At 42.6% G+C, this 19,009-nt stretch overlaps 1 protein-coding gene across 20 annotated transcripts in view; it reads left to right on the top strand.

The window, feature by feature from the left end:
* The window catches only part of PARD3 (par-3 family cell polarity regulator), a 723,671-nt gene extending 712,905 nt beyond the window's left edge, over positions 1-10,766 (top strand). For 10 of the 20 annotated variants that reach the window (XM_037039898.1, XM_037039893.1, XM_037039891.1 and 7 more), the window contains 2 exons: positions 2,040-2,170; positions 8,777-10,766. In XM_037039898.1, coding sequence (XP_036895793.1) covers positions 2,040-2,170; positions 8,777-9,170 — 525 coding nt within the window. In that variant the 3' untranslated portion in view covers positions 9,171-10,766. The remainder of the gene's footprint in view (positions 1-2,039; positions 2,171-8,776) is intronic. The other 10 variants (XM_037039905.1, XM_037039903.1, XM_037039904.1 and 7 more) reach the window with 1 other exon arrangement.
* Positions 10,767-19,009: the final 8,243 nt, after the last annotated feature.

Genomic DNA, 19,009 nt, shown 5'->3' with positions numbered 1-19,009 from the left:
AGGTGAACAGTGTCAGGAAACGTGCATTTCTTTGAGGCAGTTGAGGAAACAAAGGCCTTCAACATTTTTCTTTCTCTGCAAGAATCAAATTTTTAGGCTTCTTGAAGAAACAACTTGAAAATACCCCTGAAATTTCTACAAGACCTTGCATTTTCTTTTTACATGTCCACAGCAGTGTGTCACAGAACAGCATGAGCCTTCATAGCTGGTTATGAAATCTTGCTGCAGACTGCCAGATCTTTCAAGGCTGCTTGACACATGTACATAGCTTATCCTGAGTGAAAAGGAAAGGGAATGAGGATGTGAAGAAAATTGTGTAGTGTTTTCTTGCTTTGCTTTCCCTGTGTCCAGTGGCTTCTCTCAGAAGTCCCTGGCTCGCCGTGAAACTAGCACCGCTTAGTTTCCTGTTCGGCCAGCCTCATCTAGTGTAATGGGAGAAAATGTCTGTCTTCTTTAATGCAGTTGATGAACACTTGGTTGATGTATTGTTTGTATAAGCAAACTCACTTAGCGAAGTGCTGTCCTTGCTAAAGGCACCATTGATGTGTTATTTGACTAGTGTGGTGGAGAGGGTCTCTAAACACACATTTGTTCCAATGCATGTGGCTATAAACACCCACTAGTAGAAACAAGGGTATTGTAAAGCCTAATCTCTTCACACATTATTTTTGCATCAGGATATTTTTAATATGTTCACTAACTATGCCCATATGCTTTGAAATTTTTTTTCCTGTATATTGCCATGTTATTGCTTACCAACAAATAAGATAATGTTGGCCAGGCAGAAAGAGGGTAATAAATGATGATTGCTTGCTGTTCACACAAAAGCCAACTACAGGAGCCATCTATAAGTAACGTGTTTTCTTGCAGCTCCTTCAAATGAATGCTATGACTTTTATTATTCAGAAAATTATCATCAAAGTCTGCCATTTGCTTCCAACTCTGAAAGAAAATCATTAACTTGTTTTTAACAGACATTCTTCATTCAGGATATGCCTGTTGCACAATGTTGCATAACACCAAGGGGACAGAGGTTAGCATGCACCAAAAGGATTATTTAAGAGTGTGTGCCAGTGATAAACAATAGTTTATCCCAGTAATGTTGGGTATGTGTAGCATTAGAGTCATTGGTGTCTATTTTGAGCAGAGCTAACTTTCATTTCAGAAGGCCAGATCTGGAAGGTAAGCTAAAACCTGTCACTGAGAAGCCAGAGCATTCACAGGACTTGAGCTGCACAGCACAGTGTACACATCCAGTATCCGATCTGGGTGAGAGGCCATCAGCAGGAGACCTGCTAACCAAAGTCTTTAGTCAGTGGGATTGAGCATTTCTCTATAGGATATAGTTAACCTAGGTAAAAATGCCACTTCCTAGTCACTAAGGCAGAAATGTCTTCTCATAACCAATTCAAGTAGCTGTTAGCTTTCAGGTTTATTCTTCTGATAAGCATTTCTATTCCCCATTTGGCTACCATCTGTGGACTGGGGGAGACCTGTACATGGCTAACAGTGGCTAATTTCAACTAATCTTGGTTCAAAAGTTAACTGTCATTCTTTAGGAAAAGGGGGATCAGCTCATATTGTATGCTACTGTTAAACTAAAATATGTAACTATCAAAAACATTCACCACCACGGCTAACTTTCAGGTGTGCACCCCATGAACTTTCCCACTTTAGTGAATTACTATAGCCAATTTGTATTTATTTACTTGGCATCAAATTCTTGTTTGCTCTGTGTACATGGATATAAACTAGTGTCTGATATCAGGATTTGCCAAACTTCATTAGGCAAACTTCGTTTGCCTTTCTTCATTTAGAAAGGCCGACCTCTCCGTTTCCAGCCATTCTAAAGCTATAATCAAAATGTAAGGTTTGTCAGTTTGGGGGGCTCATAAGAGCAATTAGATGTCTGCTTTCTCAAACGTAAGAAAAATTGCTCTTGATTTTTTTAAATTTCGCAGAATTTGCCAAGTGTGTCTAAGTCAATCTGTAGGAATCCATGTGATTCCCTTCTCATGATTATTTTGCATTTCCCCCAGCAGCCCAGCTCCCGACCCTCGGGGCCCAGTGGCAGGCACTCCGTGTCTGTGGAGGTGCAGATGCAGCGCCAGCGGCAGGAGGAGCGTGAGAGCTTCCAGCAGGCCCAGCGCCAGTACAGCTCTCTGCCTCGGTGAGTGCTCACGTCGCACAGCCCCTGCAAACTTTCCCTGGCCTCTCCACCTTCCACATGGTGGCCAGAGCGGAGCCCAGTGATGGTGGGTTGCTGCCTGGCTTAGAGGCCATCTTACTATGTGGCAAGAGACTAGAAAGAAAGATGGCTCAGGAGATGCCAGTATTACCACTCAAACTCCCTAATGGAAAGCAAGTTCCTGGCCTCTGAGAACAGGGGCTTAGAGCTGGACCCGGATTATAGTATCAGCTCTACTGCCTCCCCTGGGCCATGGACAAGAGAGCTTCCTTATCTGAAAATGGAAAGATAACTCTGCTTTTGCTTAGTTCGTAGGGTAACTAGAGTAACTGGTACTGTGTACATCTAGCTCTGTAGAAAGGTGAAGTGTATGCTCCATGCTCGGCCCTTAGGTGAGCTCTGTGCTCCCTAACCTCCCTCTCTTGTTGTTCTGCCTACTCTGTGTCTGCTTGCATTGATCCTCAGAGGATTCCAGGGATCCCCTCTATTTAGCTGACAGTCACGTGGGAGGGTGTATCTGCTGGGCTCCAGGCATGGAGCTCCCTCTGCTACCAGGTTCTCTGTCAGGCCTGGAAAGCGCTCAGGTGACTGGGCCTAACTAACACAGGCAATAATAACCACTTTTCCATCTGAGTATTTCTTCTATTCACAGTAACAAATAAAAGTATTTAAAAATATTCAGCTTTCCAAACTTCCCAAAACAAGTCACTCCTCTAATCACAATTCTTACAGGCATTTGTTTTTCTACTTCAAACCAGGTGTCAAAAATCAAAGCAAGTGACAAAAACATTTTGGGTAGGAAAAAAATCCACTTACCATATTTTTATCAACTGTTTCAAATTTGAGCAAGACTACTTTTATTTTGGGGGGTGGGGCAAAGTTAATCTGTAACCTGACTAATATAAAAGTGAGCTTGATTCAAGTTCTAATAAAGATGAGCCTCTTTAAATGCTAAATGGTCACTGTCATAACTGTGAGGGACTGGACCACACTGCCCTGGGTCACCAAGGGGGTGTGGCTGTGGATGAGAGGCTGTACCAGGATGAGCACCATTACAATGGCAACTTGTTCATTCAGTTGTTCTTTTTTCAGTTCATAAAATTGTATTTCTTTGAGGGAATAAATTATTTTTTTCTTTTACATAGAATTACCTTTTCTTTTAAATAGGAGGATAGCCAGAGGAGAGAAGGGAGCGAATTTCAGGGGGAAAGAGGAAGGGTTTGCAGGAACTAGTATAAAAGACACATGGACAAAAACTAGGCGGGGTGGAAATGGGAGGGAGTGGGGGAGGGCTGGGTGGGTGGGCTGTGATGGGAGTAAAAGAGAAAACTGTACTTGAACAACAATTAAAATAAAATAAATGTTGTAAAAAAAGAATGAGGTGAAATACCAAATATAAAAAATAAATAGGAGGATGGCTAACAGTTATTTAGCCCATTTTAGGTAAATGTCACTGAAGTTTAGGGCTGAGCAGGGCCTGGAGATCATCTTATCTAACAAGGAAACAGCTCTTGAAAGGTTAATTAATAAGCAACTTTCTCAAGGTCACACAGCTAATACAAATTCTGCCGGAATTCAAACCCAAACCTGCCCGTGCTCTTTAGAACCATTATTTTTTATGGCTCATTGCTACCAAGAGCTTTTATTTTCAAGTTTTGAATATTGACAGATGTGAGTGTAAAGCCCCCCTCTGTGCTCCAACGCCCTTAGCATTTGGAAGGAGGCCACTTTATGAATCAGCTCAGTGCATCAGCTGCTGGATGCCGTGGGGGTTATATACACGGCTTCTTCCATGTGAGTGCCCTTCTCCCAGCCCGCTGGCTTGCAGTCCTCAGAGACAGGAGCGTGATAATGTGGGTGAACTGACACAGTGGGCTTGGCCCTGCTGCCACAGCCACATGGGGGCCCGTGGCACATCCTGACCCATGTGAATTGTTACAGTATGCTGTGGGAATATGGTCTTAGTCCATTGGCAAATTGTTTGGCTTTGTGTATTTTAACTTGATGGAGAGTATTTATAAGAAATGGAGGAGAAATATTCATAAAGAGGAGCGAGTTGACATGCACAGGAATAAGGAAGGGACTTGGGGGAAAGAGAGTGGCCCGAGGGCCTGGAAGGGCAGATGGCCTAGTGAGAGAGAGGCAAGGGTCCTGAGCCACAGGAAAGAACAGTGTCAGGAAACATGCATATTGGAGATCAGTGTTTCCAAGGAGTTTTTCCTGGTCTCATTCTATAGGAGCTCAATATTCCAAAAAGATCCTTTTGTCCTACACATCTCCCCCATTCTTCACTCTCCACTGTCCTTTTTCCATACCTCTCTCTGCCTCCCTCCCTCTCTCTGCCTCCCTCCACCCGAAGCACTTGTAGAAGAATCTATACTTCCATGTAGAAGAGGGTTGCTGCTATTGGTACTACTGGTGTTGCTCAGTGTTTCCCTAAACAACCGAAACTTTCCCTCTGGGGAATTGTGAAATTCCCTTATTATTTTTCCTTATCATTCCCTTATTTTTCTTAATAGTCTTTCTTATTATTAGCCATTTTATTCTGGGCAGGTATGAGAAAAGCAGAAAACCCCAAATGTTAGACTTGCATACATGTAGGCAAGTGGGACTTGACATGTTCTCCTCTTGTAGAGGCTCCTTTCTTCATGTGAACCTCCCACGTGTGACGACAGTTAGGTGTGCGGAGCCTGACTCCCTGCAGAGTGGCTGCAGTGTACAGCAGGCTCTGTGCAGAGCCTGAAGGAAGGCAAAGAGGCCGCACATAAGGGCAGAGGGGGCAGCAGTGGTCTGTTTGAGCTTCAGACCAGCCCATGCCTCTGACGTCCGATATGCTTCAGGGACACTTAACCTCTGCTTTTCGGATGTTGACAATTAGCAGTGTTTTATCTAAACAAGTTTGTACGGCATTTGATACCAAAAAGAGTTCACACACAAAAAATAGTTCAATTGCCAAGTAGAGCATAAAATAAAACAAATGGTCAAGACTTTGTCTCAGTCTCACTAGATAAGGTGGTTTGAATTAGAGGGATGCATGTGAGCCAGAGTGGCTTGAAACCCTAACTGTAATTAAGGAAGCCTAGAGGCAGAATTCCAGTTTCATTTTGAAATGTCAGGAGGAAACATTAGCCAGGCGGTAACACTAGTTCTGAAGGAAAGGGGACCTCAGTAGCCCCACATTCAATTGTCAATCAGACTAAGATTTCTTTTTTATTTTTTAAATTCCTGAATCAATTTTCTATATTCTTTTTTTTTTTTTTACTTTTTTTTAAATCCATTTTTTAGTCCTAAATTAGTTCCTTTATTTAGTATCCAAAAGGCAACATTCAAACTGAGAAGTGCATTCAGGCATAGTCACTGATAAACTTAATTACTTAAGGTCCTTTATTAATTTTTTAAATGTTCCTGCTCATTTTTTAAATGGCTCTAAATTTCTTCTTGATTTTTCCCTCTCTCTTGGGTTCAGTCTGTTGGTGTCTCACTCCTCTCTGCTTTGTATGTCTCACTTCTTNTTCCTTTATTTAGTATCCAAAAGGCAACATTCAAACTGAGAAGTGCATTCAGGCATAGTCACTGATAAACTTAATTACTTAAGGACCTTTATTAATTTTTTAAATGTTCCTGCTCATTTTTTAAATGGCTCTAAATTTCTTCTTGATTTTTCCCTCTCTCTTGGGTTCAGTCTGTTGGTGTCTCACTCCTCTCTGCTTTGTATGTCTCACTTCTTCACTTTCTTCACACCCTGACATGGTCTCCCCCCCAGGCCCATTTATTATGACTCTGAACTGCTTGTCTACTTGTTAGCCTTGGTCTTTACCACTTCCTTCATCCCCCTGCATCCTCCTCACCTCAGTGGCTCTCCTCAAGCATCGGGTCTTTGCTCTGAGACCTCTGAGCTATGGTAGCCTGCAGACCACATCAGAGATCGTTGTAATCACTGAAAGGTAGTTGCTGATGAACCAGGGTATGTGCTCTAGGTGGATTCAAAAGTCTCTAGTGGGCTCATTCCAAGACCAGACAAACCTGCCTGTTGGTCAGAAGGAAATTCAGTGGAAGGAGATTAACGTTTTCTTGCTGCCATTGTTATTGAGGCCTTTGGGTTCTCGTGGCACAGCCAAGAGCTTCCATCTCATCTCTAAGGAGCGTGTGGACTTGCCTTCACTTAGGGAGGGTTCTCAGTTACTCTCTAGTGCCTATCTCTCCTTCCTGTCTCTACTCAGTGTTTCTGACAAAGGAAGAGAAAGCCAATAGTTTTTAAAATATTTTTTGTTGGCCAGAATGGTGCCCCCAAAACCCAGAGCCTACTCTTTGAAGGCAAAGTGACTCTGCCTTCAGACTCCTTCTCCAACACCCAGTAGTCAAACATTTACTCTGTGCCCCAGTTTTCTAAGCATTTTACTTGTGTTATTTTGTTTATTTCTGCCCCATAACACTATGAGGTTACATATTATACCTATTTCACAGACGAGGCAAGTTGGGCCCAGAGAGCATAACCCTCCCAGCGTCACTCAGCTGGCAGGTGGCAGATTTCAGATTTGCACCCATGTCTGTCTTGATCCTAAGCTACACTCCCATTGTGCCTACTGCCCAGAAGACTAGTTTCCTAATACAGGAAATTCTTGCTGTCCGCTGCACTCTTTTGTTTCTCTGTGATCTGCTCACTTCCTGAGTCTTAAGCAAAAGCTATGATACACTGGCTTTCTTACCAAGGGTGTGTGTGTGTGTGTGTGTGTGTGTGTACATGCATATGTATCTATGTATATGTACTTTCCTCAGAAGGTCTGCTTACCTCTCTCTATACTGACTAATTTGAAGAAAATTTTAGCTAAAAGGAATTCTCCCACATCATCATAGTTTCCACCCCTATCAAGTCTTTAGTGAATTCTCAATGTGTTCTGGAATGATTCAAAATTCAACTTATGATGCAGACTTCCATAGAGCTTCCTGGAGTGGGGGGGGGAGGGGTGAAGAGAGTTAGTGGGGCAGCGCAGGCCAAGGGTAACAGGGAGTGAAACGTCTGCAGCCTATTTCTGGTTATCTTTAGATTGATAACTAACTCATGAAGAAGCCCTACTTTTGTTGTTCTAACATCAGTAACAAGTTCTTTGTTTTAATTAAAGTTTCATGATTAATGCCAAATCTCTGCTTTCATGCTGGCACTTTCCATCATTCCTGTCTCTGTGCAGATTGATTTATAACTTTTTAAGTGAAGATAATTGGTGCTTTAGGTGAATAAACTATCCCATCAAATGTAAGGATTCTCGCCTGGGCCAATGGTACAAAAAGTCTGATTCCCTTTCTAAGAAAACCAGGTAGATGTACTATAGGTTGCTCAGTTAATCGTAGTCATGTCCGTAGATGAAAATATCTTTGAATACATTTTAGGCCATACAGAAAATGGGTGGGTTTCATCCCAAACCATATTGATCACACTGCCAAATGTTCAAAAATGTCAGTTGCTTCCTCTCTGTGGGAGACCCAGGGACTGCATATCCAGGTTCTTCTCTGGGGGGCCCTTTTGCACATTCCATTGTGTGTGTGCTGATGCAAATGGCTGAGCAATACATACTGTCACTACATGGTTTTCTTATTGATAAATGGAGCAATAGATTTTGTTTTACTACTTAATTCTCTTTCTGTCTCTTCCATTTCCAAGGCGAAAAATTAGGGCATATCTTCCTTCCTAGCACAAAATTGTTTTACTTTATCATAGCCAACTTTATTGTGAATTCATAAAAGCATATAGAGACTTAATAGTAAATTAAAGATGTTTCAAAACAATAATGTTTCCAGAAAATGATGTGCAACCTGATTGCACAAATGATGAGAATTTGAAATCTCTGTGTGATTGATCTATTCCCCTAGCATGTAGAGACCAAGAGGGAGTTTGGTAAGTTGTCCTGGCCTTTGGTGAGGTGACAGTGCACAGGCAGACTTCAGGTCTATAGTCCTAATGAGCATGAGTTCTGGAGGGTGTCAGGTGCTGACATACACAGCTCCAAAGCCCAGCTGTAAGGGACTACCTGCTGCATTTTTTATTATAAAGGAGTCTAGACTTAAGTCTTTCATAACTGAACTCATGTTGTAATCCATTACATGTACTTCCTATTAGCTCGCATCTCTGGCATCATGGTGGCAGCTGTGTAAAATATTTTCTTTGCTTGTTTCAACTGAATTATAATGTTCTGAAGCAAGCAATTATTGCTGGGTTAGCTGCTGCCAAATCACGAATCCTCCTCTACCGCATCTTGCCAATGTGTCTAACTTGTAGGAGATATATGTTACCCTGAACAGAGCAGACAGTACCTCCCCAGACACAGAAGAAGGACCCTGTTTCTGAGCAGCTAAGTCTCTTAGTTCTCTGTCTTGTTTAGCCCTTGCTGTTCAATGGTCTAAGGCTTGCGCTTGCTGAGGGCGAGGGCAGTCATGTGTTCTTCCTCCAGCCCCCATCACAGTCTCTGGCACATGAGTGGAGCACAGTACTATTTGTTGAAATATTGAAATGCATATCCCCCATCCCCCATTCCTTTCTCTTTTCCCTCTCCCCTCCTCCCAATCTTACACTGACCTTTGGACTTTGCTTTCTAGCCAAAGCAGGAAAAACGCCAGCTCTGTCTCCCAGGATTCTTGGGATCAGAACTACTCTCCTGGGGAAGGCTTCCAGAGTGCCAAGGAGAACCCCAGGTACTCCAGCTACCAAGGCTCCAGAAACGGCTACCTGGGTGGGCACGGTTTCAATGCCAGGGTGATGCTCGAGACCCAGGAACTCCTTCGCCAGGAACAGAGACGGAAAGAGCAACAGATGAAGAAGCAGCCCCCTCCCGAGGGACTCAACAACTATGACTCATATAAGAAAGTCCAGGACCCCAGTTACACTCCTCCTAAGGGGCCCTTTCGGCAGGACGTACCCCCCTCCCCTTCTCAGGTCGCTAGGCTGAACAGACTCCAGACTCCTGAGAAAGGGAGGCCCTTCTATTCCTGAGAAGAGTGGATGCTTCATTAATGCAATAAAGGACATCTTCCTATAAAGACTTGTATTTTGGGAGTTGTTTAAAAACCTCCATGGTACTATGGGATATTTCTGTTGTTGGTATCAGTGCCTTTAAGCAGCATGGGCAAAGAGATGGAAAGCCTTATTCTCTTTGCCATGTGTCTCAAGTGCGTTTCATGGGAATATTTCCCACCATCTGACAATCATCTGCCTGGAGCATTCGTACACTCTGCATCTCTCTGGAGGACCAGGGATTCTGAGCCCAACTCAAGGGAGGTTCATGGCTTTGTGTTACAGCTACATTCAACTAGTGGTGACAAATTACCTTGTGGCCAAGGTGATGTTGATTTCTCTCTATTCCCTTGAAGTTTTCTGAGATGTGAGGTGACATCTCAGTTTCTGGTGGATGAAAGTGGGTGACATACTCCAGAAATTGAGTCTTTACAGTATTTCACAGCACAGTCATATATAACCAGTGTGTTTCCCCTTTTCATTCTCAGCTCCTGTAATAGGAAAGTTCCTTCATGTTATAAAAAGGCTAAGCCATATTTCTACACTGTCTGGTTCTCATGGGGCTCCTTTTGTAACTGCCTTACAACTCAACATTACCAATAAAGTGATTGTTCTATTCTGAGATTATAAATACACTTGTTCGGTCATGTTCCAAACACATGGGGTAAGCCCTGGGTAGGGAAGGTGGGAGATGGGAGGGACCCCTGGTGGGGAGGGGCTGGGCCTGCCCATCCGCAGGCCCAAACATATATCACAATGTGGGAAGTGGTAGCTAAGAAAAATCTCCCAGGATAAGCTTCTGGCCCAGTAAATTCAGGTAATTATTTTAATTAGTTTTTGATTGACAGGTTGGCAGGAAGTACATAAAGTGGGGCAAAGATAGGTCAGTCATTCGGACATTCTGAAAACTCATCTGCTTTCTGCTGCTTCTCATGTGGATTGGAATTAATGTGTGTCTAGTGTATCCACTTGCTGTATCTGCCTGGTGGTGCCATCCATGCTACTGAATAATTCTGCCATAAAACAGGAAAGAAAAATAAGAGAAAACCCACCACTTGTCACACAGAGAACATTCTGGTATCCCTGAACAGTGGTGGCAAAAGTGCTTCTCATGTCAGTGTTTTAATGCACATGTGGGTCATGAGGACCTCAGTTGCTCTCGTGTTTTCATCTGTTGGTCCCAACATCATGTATTGTAAACCATGGCCAGGTTGCTAAAGTGCCTGCAAATCCCAATGTGAAAACACTTGAGATCAAAGCTCAGCATACCACGTATTAACAAGGAAAGAAAAAAAAAACTGTACTGCTATGCCTATTTTTTTAATAGCCCATTGTATTTTGTGTCCATTTGTTTTTAGAAAATGTGTGAAATGTCCATACACGTACCTATGTCTCTTTTGCATTTCTCTATAATGGTTCTATTTGTTCATAATGTGCGGTGACGTTTCATAGTTGTACCAATGTAAACGTGGTGACCTTCGATGGCAGGGCTCTTTCTCACAGCCTGCCATGAGCTGCAAGAAACAGCTTCCTCTGTACATATGAGACTTATAATAAAAGGCATATTTCTTCCTGTTGGTGGTGTCTGTAGTGTTCTTATGGAAACTCTCCTAGCTGGGTTTTTTTAAAGTATATTAGCAGATGTGGGTTATTTTTTAATATTTAGTGAAAGTTGAAAGTTTCCTCATGTCTGTCTGTGCCAACACAGAAATGAGTGATTGATTGCTTATTTGAACACCTCAGGAAAGAGGGGACAGGAAAGGGGGACCTTTTGAATGAGTCCATGAAAGGCTCAGGCTGCTGCAAGAAGCCTGGAGAATTCTGACTTGAAGAAGCCAATATGCTAGAACTAACTGAAAAAAAAAAAGACAGAACTAATCAATGTTTTTATTACTGCCCTTTGCTCCCTTTGGACCATTTGAGCAAGCCAAATGTTTGGACCGAGTCCTATCTATCCTTGAATACGGTGAGCCCAGAGACATGTCCAAATTCTAGTTCACTTTTAATACTAACCTGGCTCTTCTTTCTCTGATTATGAAATAAGGCTTTGCTAAATCTTGCAGATGGACACTCACGAGTATTTGCACAGTGCTTTGATGGTGTGAAGGCAGTGCATCCTATGTATGTCTTTATGCACAAATACCGTGGTCCCCACCCAGAGGTTTTGCTAAAACCTGCCAGAAATGTTTTTCTTGTGGGGTGCCTGCCTACAGCTGGTTGTCATAGCAGCCCTCATTCTGTCACTAAATCCAAATTCACATCAGGATTCTAATAAGAGTTCTATAGCAAGCCAAGTAAGTAACATGTCTTTGTTTCTTATATGCATGCAAGGTGTGGGAAGTAGAAAAGGAAGATGGACAGATTTGTTAATTTTCTCCCTGAGCAGCAAGCCCATTGCAAATGCTGAAACTCGCAGGTTATTTATCTCAACTGACGGTGAGAGGTAAAGCAGGAGAGGTAATCTTGAATGTTGAGGGGACGCAAATCACAAAGGAATTTGTAGATTAAAACTGACAGTTTGAGCTGTACCGAGAAGTAGGAATATATATGGGTCCGCATAGAAGTAAGAATATGCTCCATGAAATAATCGTGTCTGAATAAACTCACCTCTGGATGCTCCAGGATACCTCACAAGGTCTTCCATGGGTCACTGGAAGAGCTTGTCCTGGGAAGAGCCATGCTGGGCTCTGCCCAGTACCACAGGAGGCATCCCAGGGCACAAAATAGGGCAGGCAGCCACACTTGGATAAGGATGGACGTGGATTAACTCAATTGTCCTTCAGAAAAAAGTGCTCCTCTATTATATTACCACTTTAGTCCATTATTAGTATATAGTCTGCCTGGCCAGGTGGCTCAGTTGGTTGGAGCATTGTACCGTAACTGAAAGATCACAGGTTTGATTCCCAGTCGGGGAACATATGGGAGACAACCTTGATGCTTCTCCTATATCATTTTTTTTCTCTCTTTCTCTCTCTTCCTCCTCTCTAAAATCAATAAACATATTCTCAGGTGAGGATTAAAAAAGACTATAGTCTTATAAAGATTAACATGTAAATAGAAGTTATAAAAATAATATTATGTAACATGTCTATGCTATATGTAATTTAAGCACCATCCCTCGACCCCCTCTCCCTGTGGGCAGTTAGACCACAAACTACTCAAAGGTCAAAGCACCCACAACTGCCTGGGCTGTCCCATGAAGGGGAAGGAGCGTGGGACCTGGGTTGTTCAGGTTTTCCGCCAAGGAATTTGAATATGTCACGTCAGATAGAGTAAACCAAATGAATCTTCTGTTTCTCTGAGTGGGAGAAATTTGTTTTTATTGGAAACCCTTTATGAAAAGGGCAGGAATAGTCAAACTGAGCTGACCACTTTGTCAGCAGTGGCCTTGGTGATTGTCAGCCACCATGAGTCCAAGGCTAAGGAAAGAGACCGGGGCTGCTGAGGCTCCTCTGTCCATGTCGTTCACTGTTAACCCAGATATGCTGATCATCTTTTGGACTGCTCCCTCCCTTCAGTAGTTTTTATTAGAGGGTACATGTTTGCGTATACATATACAGGCATATGCAGCATATTTCTGTAATTCTGTATGTGTCTATATTTGTCTGGTTTAGTGTTCCTCATTTCATCCTCTAAGTCCTTCAAACCCTAGTCTTACCCCCAGTCAGAACCAACCTTTTGTGAAGCAGATGAAGCAGGCAGTCCTTTGTTTCTGGCTCTGCTGGTCACAGAGTATGTCACTAAGGTTCAGCCACTGCTAAGTGTATGTACTCCATCATGGACGTCCTTCTTTGATGGCAGAGTGTGCCATAAATTTTAATGTCTATTTCACAGTCATTTTTCCCCACAAAGATTACTCTGATGATGATATGTCAGGTAAGGAGATAATCTTTCTTTCTTACTTCAGAGACAGGATATCATCTTAATAAGGCAGCTAATAAGCACATTCACAGGTCAGAAAGTGAGAGGGACGGAGGTGCTTTAATGGAAAACCACCTTCAACTTTGAATAATGACTAGATCACAAAGCTCGTTGAATTAAATTGCTTTTTGTTTTTAATGTGTGGAGGATGAAGGTTGTAATTCTGAACACAAGCTTTAAAAAAAAGAAACTTGGTTTAGTTTAGGTCTCATGGCAAAAACGGAAGATTGTCATTGCACTCCTCATAGAAGGACTTTGTTCCCCATCAGACAGCTCTTCCTTCCAAAGCCCATCATCTTCCCAGCCAGTGTTCATCTCTTCTCCCCTCCTCTTTCTTGTCTCTATTTTCACATCCCACTCAGCAAAGTAAAAACCTATAGGTGTCCTTTAGCCTTCAGTTCAATTTCTTCAGGTTAAACCCTATAGTAGAAAATTTCATTTTTAAAGGATTTCATTTGGTTCTTTTGATCAATCATTCTTTGTTAAGGAGGATAATTGCCTTTCCTCACAAGTTTTTCTCTTCCGAGTTCAGATTTAAGTGATTGCTTTTATTCTCATTTTTAATTTTCTAAAGCAAGTCATATGCACATTAGCACACCCCTCCCAAGGTGGGTTTGTTCCATACTGGACACAGGAGAACAGTGCAAGAAACAAGACAAAGTCCTCCTTCCATAAGGTTGAACAATTACTCACATTCCCTCCTTAGCACTTATTTGCTCACAGGAGCAATTAAATGTGTGAAAAACACGCTATTCTGAATTGCTCAACTAATTGCTGAGTCACTTCCCACTGTTGTTGGCTTATAAAAGCCATTTGGAGTTTGTCTCCAGACATGGCAGCCTGTCTCTTGGGTGTCACTAGCCTGTGACGACCAACTGCTGCTGTAAGGTGGTGCTGGTGGTGGGAGCCTCGACTAAGAGGCTACTTTGCTGCTTGCTGGGAGGACCCTCCTGATAAAATTTGGCTTCTATGAGGAGTTTTATGATGCAAATATTTTAAGTAAAACTTTGAAGATTTTGCCATTAAAAACAGTCTCACATGGCTCAGAGCCCAGCAGACTGCAAAGTACAAGGGAAAAGAGTGCCACATATTGCTGGCAAGAAACAGGCAAGAAAACAACATTAATTTTCAAACCAGCCATGACCTTGGCTAATGACCCAGTTTCAGGGTTCATTTCACATCTGGCTTGCTTTTATTCAGCTCTAGTTGTCTGTGGCAACATACTGTCACAGTTGTTTGTCTTGGGATGAAATGGGTGAAAACATTGGCCCAACAACCCAGAGATGGGTCACCTTAAGACTTGCCAGTGTTTGTGAGGTATTTTGGAATATTGCAAACCTTGGCACTTTTCTTGTGAAGCCTCAAAAGGGAATTTACCCTGCACATGCCTTGACCTGCAACTCCATTTCCAACTGTTCCTTAACTTTCCCTGCTTGGCTTGCCTCCAATCTGAGCCCAGGGACTTCACACTCTGGTCTAAGCAACTGCAGCTTCTCACAAAGCCTGAAATCCAGGTAGACAGCTGCCCCTGGCTGCTTTACTCACAGAGCACTTTATGGTTTGCACAACATCCTCTTCTTTTCTTTTTGAACCCCTGAGCCCTGTGAAGCAGGTTACAGAAATGATAGTCCAATTTTACACACAAGGAAACAGACACTCCCAGACTTCGGGACTTACCAGTCAGTGAGCAGCTCAGTCAGAACAGACCACCCATTGTCCTGAGTGCAGCCCACACTCATGGTGTGAAGGTTCCAGCAAAAGAAAAGACCTTCATTTACAATAATTTTCTATTTCTCATTAGTTGATGGTAATTTATTGATTGGGAAAAATACAACATAATGTACAAAGTTTTGAAAACTATAAGTCCTTGAAAATAAATTTTACTTTCTTAATCAGTACTATTTACATACACTAGAAAATTACACATGTGTATTACATACTATATATATCATGCAGTATGTAATGTAAGTGTAATGCTTCATTCACACTTTAGGCCCAGTGTGTTGTAAATTTAAAGCACCTGTTGCAGTATACGGTGCCCGGCTTCCCGCAGGTGTTTGTTTCTAAGCAAGGTGTTCCTGTTGAGGAAAGAGTCATGTGAGATTAGAGACAGTGGAATTTATAAACACAGTGAAAGTGTGTGAAAGAGGAGGCTCCAGAGCATGAGGGAGGTAGGGTGCAGCAGATGCGGAGGGGCCACAGCAGAAAGCAGTCCTAGCACTTCTATTTCCGAAGCAGGTGCAAGGAGACCCCACATGTAATACAAAACAGAAAAGATCACAGGGAGATTGTGAAACAATACACACTTGCATTAAATCATCAGCTGTATTCAGCACAGATGGAAAAAGCCTGTTACAAAACGCAAGACATTTGCAGCAAGTTTCAAGCTGGATGTGCATTAAAAACATTCATAAGCTTTTCACCTTGGGAATAAAAATGTAAATTATTTTTGGTAAGGATTTTTTCTTTGCCTATTATTTTTCTATGTATTTTATTTTATTTTGGGGAAGGAGACGACCTAGTACTAGCCACAGGAGAATGATCCATTTACAGAGTTGTGTAGATAAAATTCAGAGAGGCAGAATATGAATTAAACATGGAAAAAACTTTTAGCTTTGAGATATTCCCTGTGAAATGGGTGGTTTATTTCACTCAAGATCCTAATCAAACACAGTCACGGTATCCCAGAAAACAACACTGGCAGTTACTGACTGTGTTTTGTGTCTCAGAGCCCCAGGCAGAGTTTGGGCAGCTCAGGAGGACCAGACAGGCTCTCCTGGGAAGCTTCCTTCACCGTCAGGGCTGTGAGCATCCTCTGCTCTCACATGTACATCTAATGCCAGCGGCTCCTTTAAGTGGACTGTGGGGTTGTGGAGCAGGAGCCAGCAACTGATGCTCCAGGGCCCCCTCCTCTGATCTCATGCCCCCAGAGAAGAAATGCAGACAGTCACAGACGCAGTGTCTGCAAGAACTGGCTCACCTAAGGAAACAAGTTTCCAATAACGAATCCAGCTGAATGAGGCACTTCCCTTGCCCCAGCTCTCCTTCCCGTAAGCCAGGAAATGTTCTCCCCATTCATTAGGGGATGGCTCATCAGGGACTTCTACTCTCTGATTGGTTACTGCATATATTATGCTGGTATTTTTTCCTGCCTAGCTTCAGTCCTTTTACATTTCCCTCTGGATTAATTGAAAATCTTGGCTTTCCTGTTGTGTGATTTGTTCAAGGTAGTTGTAAGGCCATGAAGAGGCTGATATTGATTTTTCAAAGATGCCACTTTGTATGACCTGAAATGTGCAATGTAGAATGTGGAGTCAGTGTAGAAAAAATAATGACCTCCTATTTATGCATTCATTCATTCAATCATGTCTCCCACTGCAGGACAAGTGCTGTACTAGATGCTGGGAATACTCCAGGGAATACAGTCTTCAGAATAAGCAGAAGAACCTATCTAACAGTCAGAGGGTGATACTTGGCGTGAAAAAAACACAGTATGTTTGGGGATGGAAAGTGAAAAGGTGTGAGGGGACTGCTATTTCAAGCAAAGTGGACAGAAATCACAGTTGGCCAGAGCTCTGAAGGGGGAGCAGCTGTGCATTATCTGAAGGAAGAGCAGGCCTGATGAAGGATTGGCAGGTGCAGACACCTGAGGCAGCAATGTGCAGGGTCTATTCAAAGAATAGTGAAGAGGCCAGGTTTAGCATTTTGTAGAATGAATGCAGCTGAGGAAGTTCAGAAACAAGAGCCAGAAAAATAACCAGAGCTGGAAAAGAAGAAAAGTGAAGGCAAGAGTCAGGTAATGACACAAAACAATGGTCAAGGAATTGAGGTTAAAGAGTAGCTGGAGTTGGGGTATTAGAATGGTCACTGGGTGAGGTGCTCTAACCAGAGATTATGGGGGAATCAATGGGTGTGACTGCAGGAAGAAGGTGGCTGAGGTGAGGCTGAACACAAGATTAATGGAGGTGAGCAGTTAAGGAACAGAGAGACCAGTGTGTTCGGAGAATCTTCTTTATGGTATTGAAATCAATAACAACATAGTTGTAAAACAGTGATTCAAATGTAAAATCCTCACAAAAATAATAATCTATATAATACTGCCAAAAAGAGTGAAATAACAGATTTTATAATTAATTAACAGCTTCAAAAAAGTGAGGGGGTTAGGGACAAGGGAAGAATGATGTCAATAAATAGTGAGAGAGACACCTACCCCATTTCAAGACTGAGATTTGTACTGTGCGAGCGGAAAATAGCCACCCTGGTGGGCTGTGGGTGCTGCTTTGAGCAAGAAGTGGCTGGGGCATGGGGAAACCCCTTTAAGGATGTCAGACCCTATAATGAGGGTGACCTAGAGGTTTTGGGCATCTTCTGGGGTCTGAAGTAAAAAGGGATACAGAGCATGATAAAGTTCTGTGGTCTCTGGGGGGGGGGGGAAACAACAGAAATTCAGTTCTAACCATTGCCTGTTGCCCACATACTGAGAGGCAGCCTTGTAAGAGCTTGATGGGCCCTTTGCCTACGGCCAGGCTGCCATGACTTCCTGCATCACAGAAGCCAAATTTCCCAAGCTCACTTCATGCCATGTGTGTCTACATCTCAATGATAGATACACTCATATTTTCATTCATTCTTTCTGGGGCTAATACACTCCAGACGATGTGCTGTCACTGCTCATTTAGTGGTAGACTAGAGACATCAGCGTTCACATAAAAATTATTGTCTAAAGGTGAAAGCAAATATTAATTAAATAAACATACTAATACAGGCATACTTCACTTTATTGTGCTTTGCAGATACTGTGTTTCTTACAGACTGAAGGTTTGTGGCCATCTGTGTGAAGCAAGTCTATCTGTCTGCTCTATTTTTCCAACAGCATTTGCTCACTTTGCATCTCTGTGTCACATTGTGGTAATTCTCACAAGATTTCACACTTTTTTACTATTATATTTATTATGGTGATCTGTGATCAGCGATCTTTGATGTTACTGTTGTAATTGTTTTAGAGTGCCATGAACCACTCCCATATAAGACTGCAAACAGTCAGTTAAGTATTGCGTGTGTTCTGGCTGCTCCACCAACTGGCCATTCCCCATCTCTCTTCCTCTCCGCAGGCTTCCCTCATCCCTGAGACAGAACAATATTGAAATTAGGCCAATTAATAACCCTATAATGGCCTCCAAGTGTTCAAGCAAAAGAAAGAGTGTCACATCTCTCACTTTAAATCACAAGGTGGAAATGTTCAAGCTTAGTGAAGAAGGCATGTCAAAGTCAAGACAGGCTGAAACCTAGGCTCTGTGTGCCAAACAGCCAACTTGTAAAAATAAAGCAGTGGCAAGGTTTGAGAGGGTTGACTCCAATTTTGAAAGAAGTTCCACTCTGGGTACAATGCTATCAAACAGCATAACATGTTACAGAGAAATCATATGTGAAATAGTCAATCAATGCAGCAAATTTTGCTGCTATATTATTTTAAGATATTGCCACAGTCACCCCAATCTTTAGCAACCACCACCCCAAGGGTCAGTCAGGCTTTTGAGCATCCACTTACTCATCTGTTCACCACCTGTTTGTTGACTGGGTCAGACATTGTTCAAGGAGCTCGGGATACATCAGTGAACAAATCCAATAAAAACCCTTGCCTTTATCATGCTTACATTTGAGGGTGTGTTGTAGAGTACAGGGAGCAGTGTGAGGAGACAGACAACAAGCAACCAGCTCAACCAGTAAATGTTCTAGCATGTGAAAAGTGATGCTTTGCTGTGAAGAAGCAAGCAGGGTTAGGACGAGCAGCACTATAGGTGGAAGAAACCTCATTGAGGCCTCATTTGTGCACAGACTGGAAGCAGGGTGGGAAGACGTGTGGAGACTAAGATTAAGAAGAGGCTGAAATTATAGGA

Source organism: Sturnira hondurensis, unplaced genomic scaffold (assembly GCF_014824575.4).
Source record: "Sturnira hondurensis isolate 20B ecotype Veracruz unplaced genomic scaffold, ASM1482457v3 Scaffold0025598, whole genome shotgun sequence".
NCBI lineage: Eukaryota > Metazoa > Chordata > Mammalia > Chiroptera > Phyllostomidae > Sturnira > Sturnira hondurensis.
The sequence above is the reverse complement of the archived record's forward strand: the minus strand, read 5'-3'. Positions and strand labels throughout refer to the sequence as shown.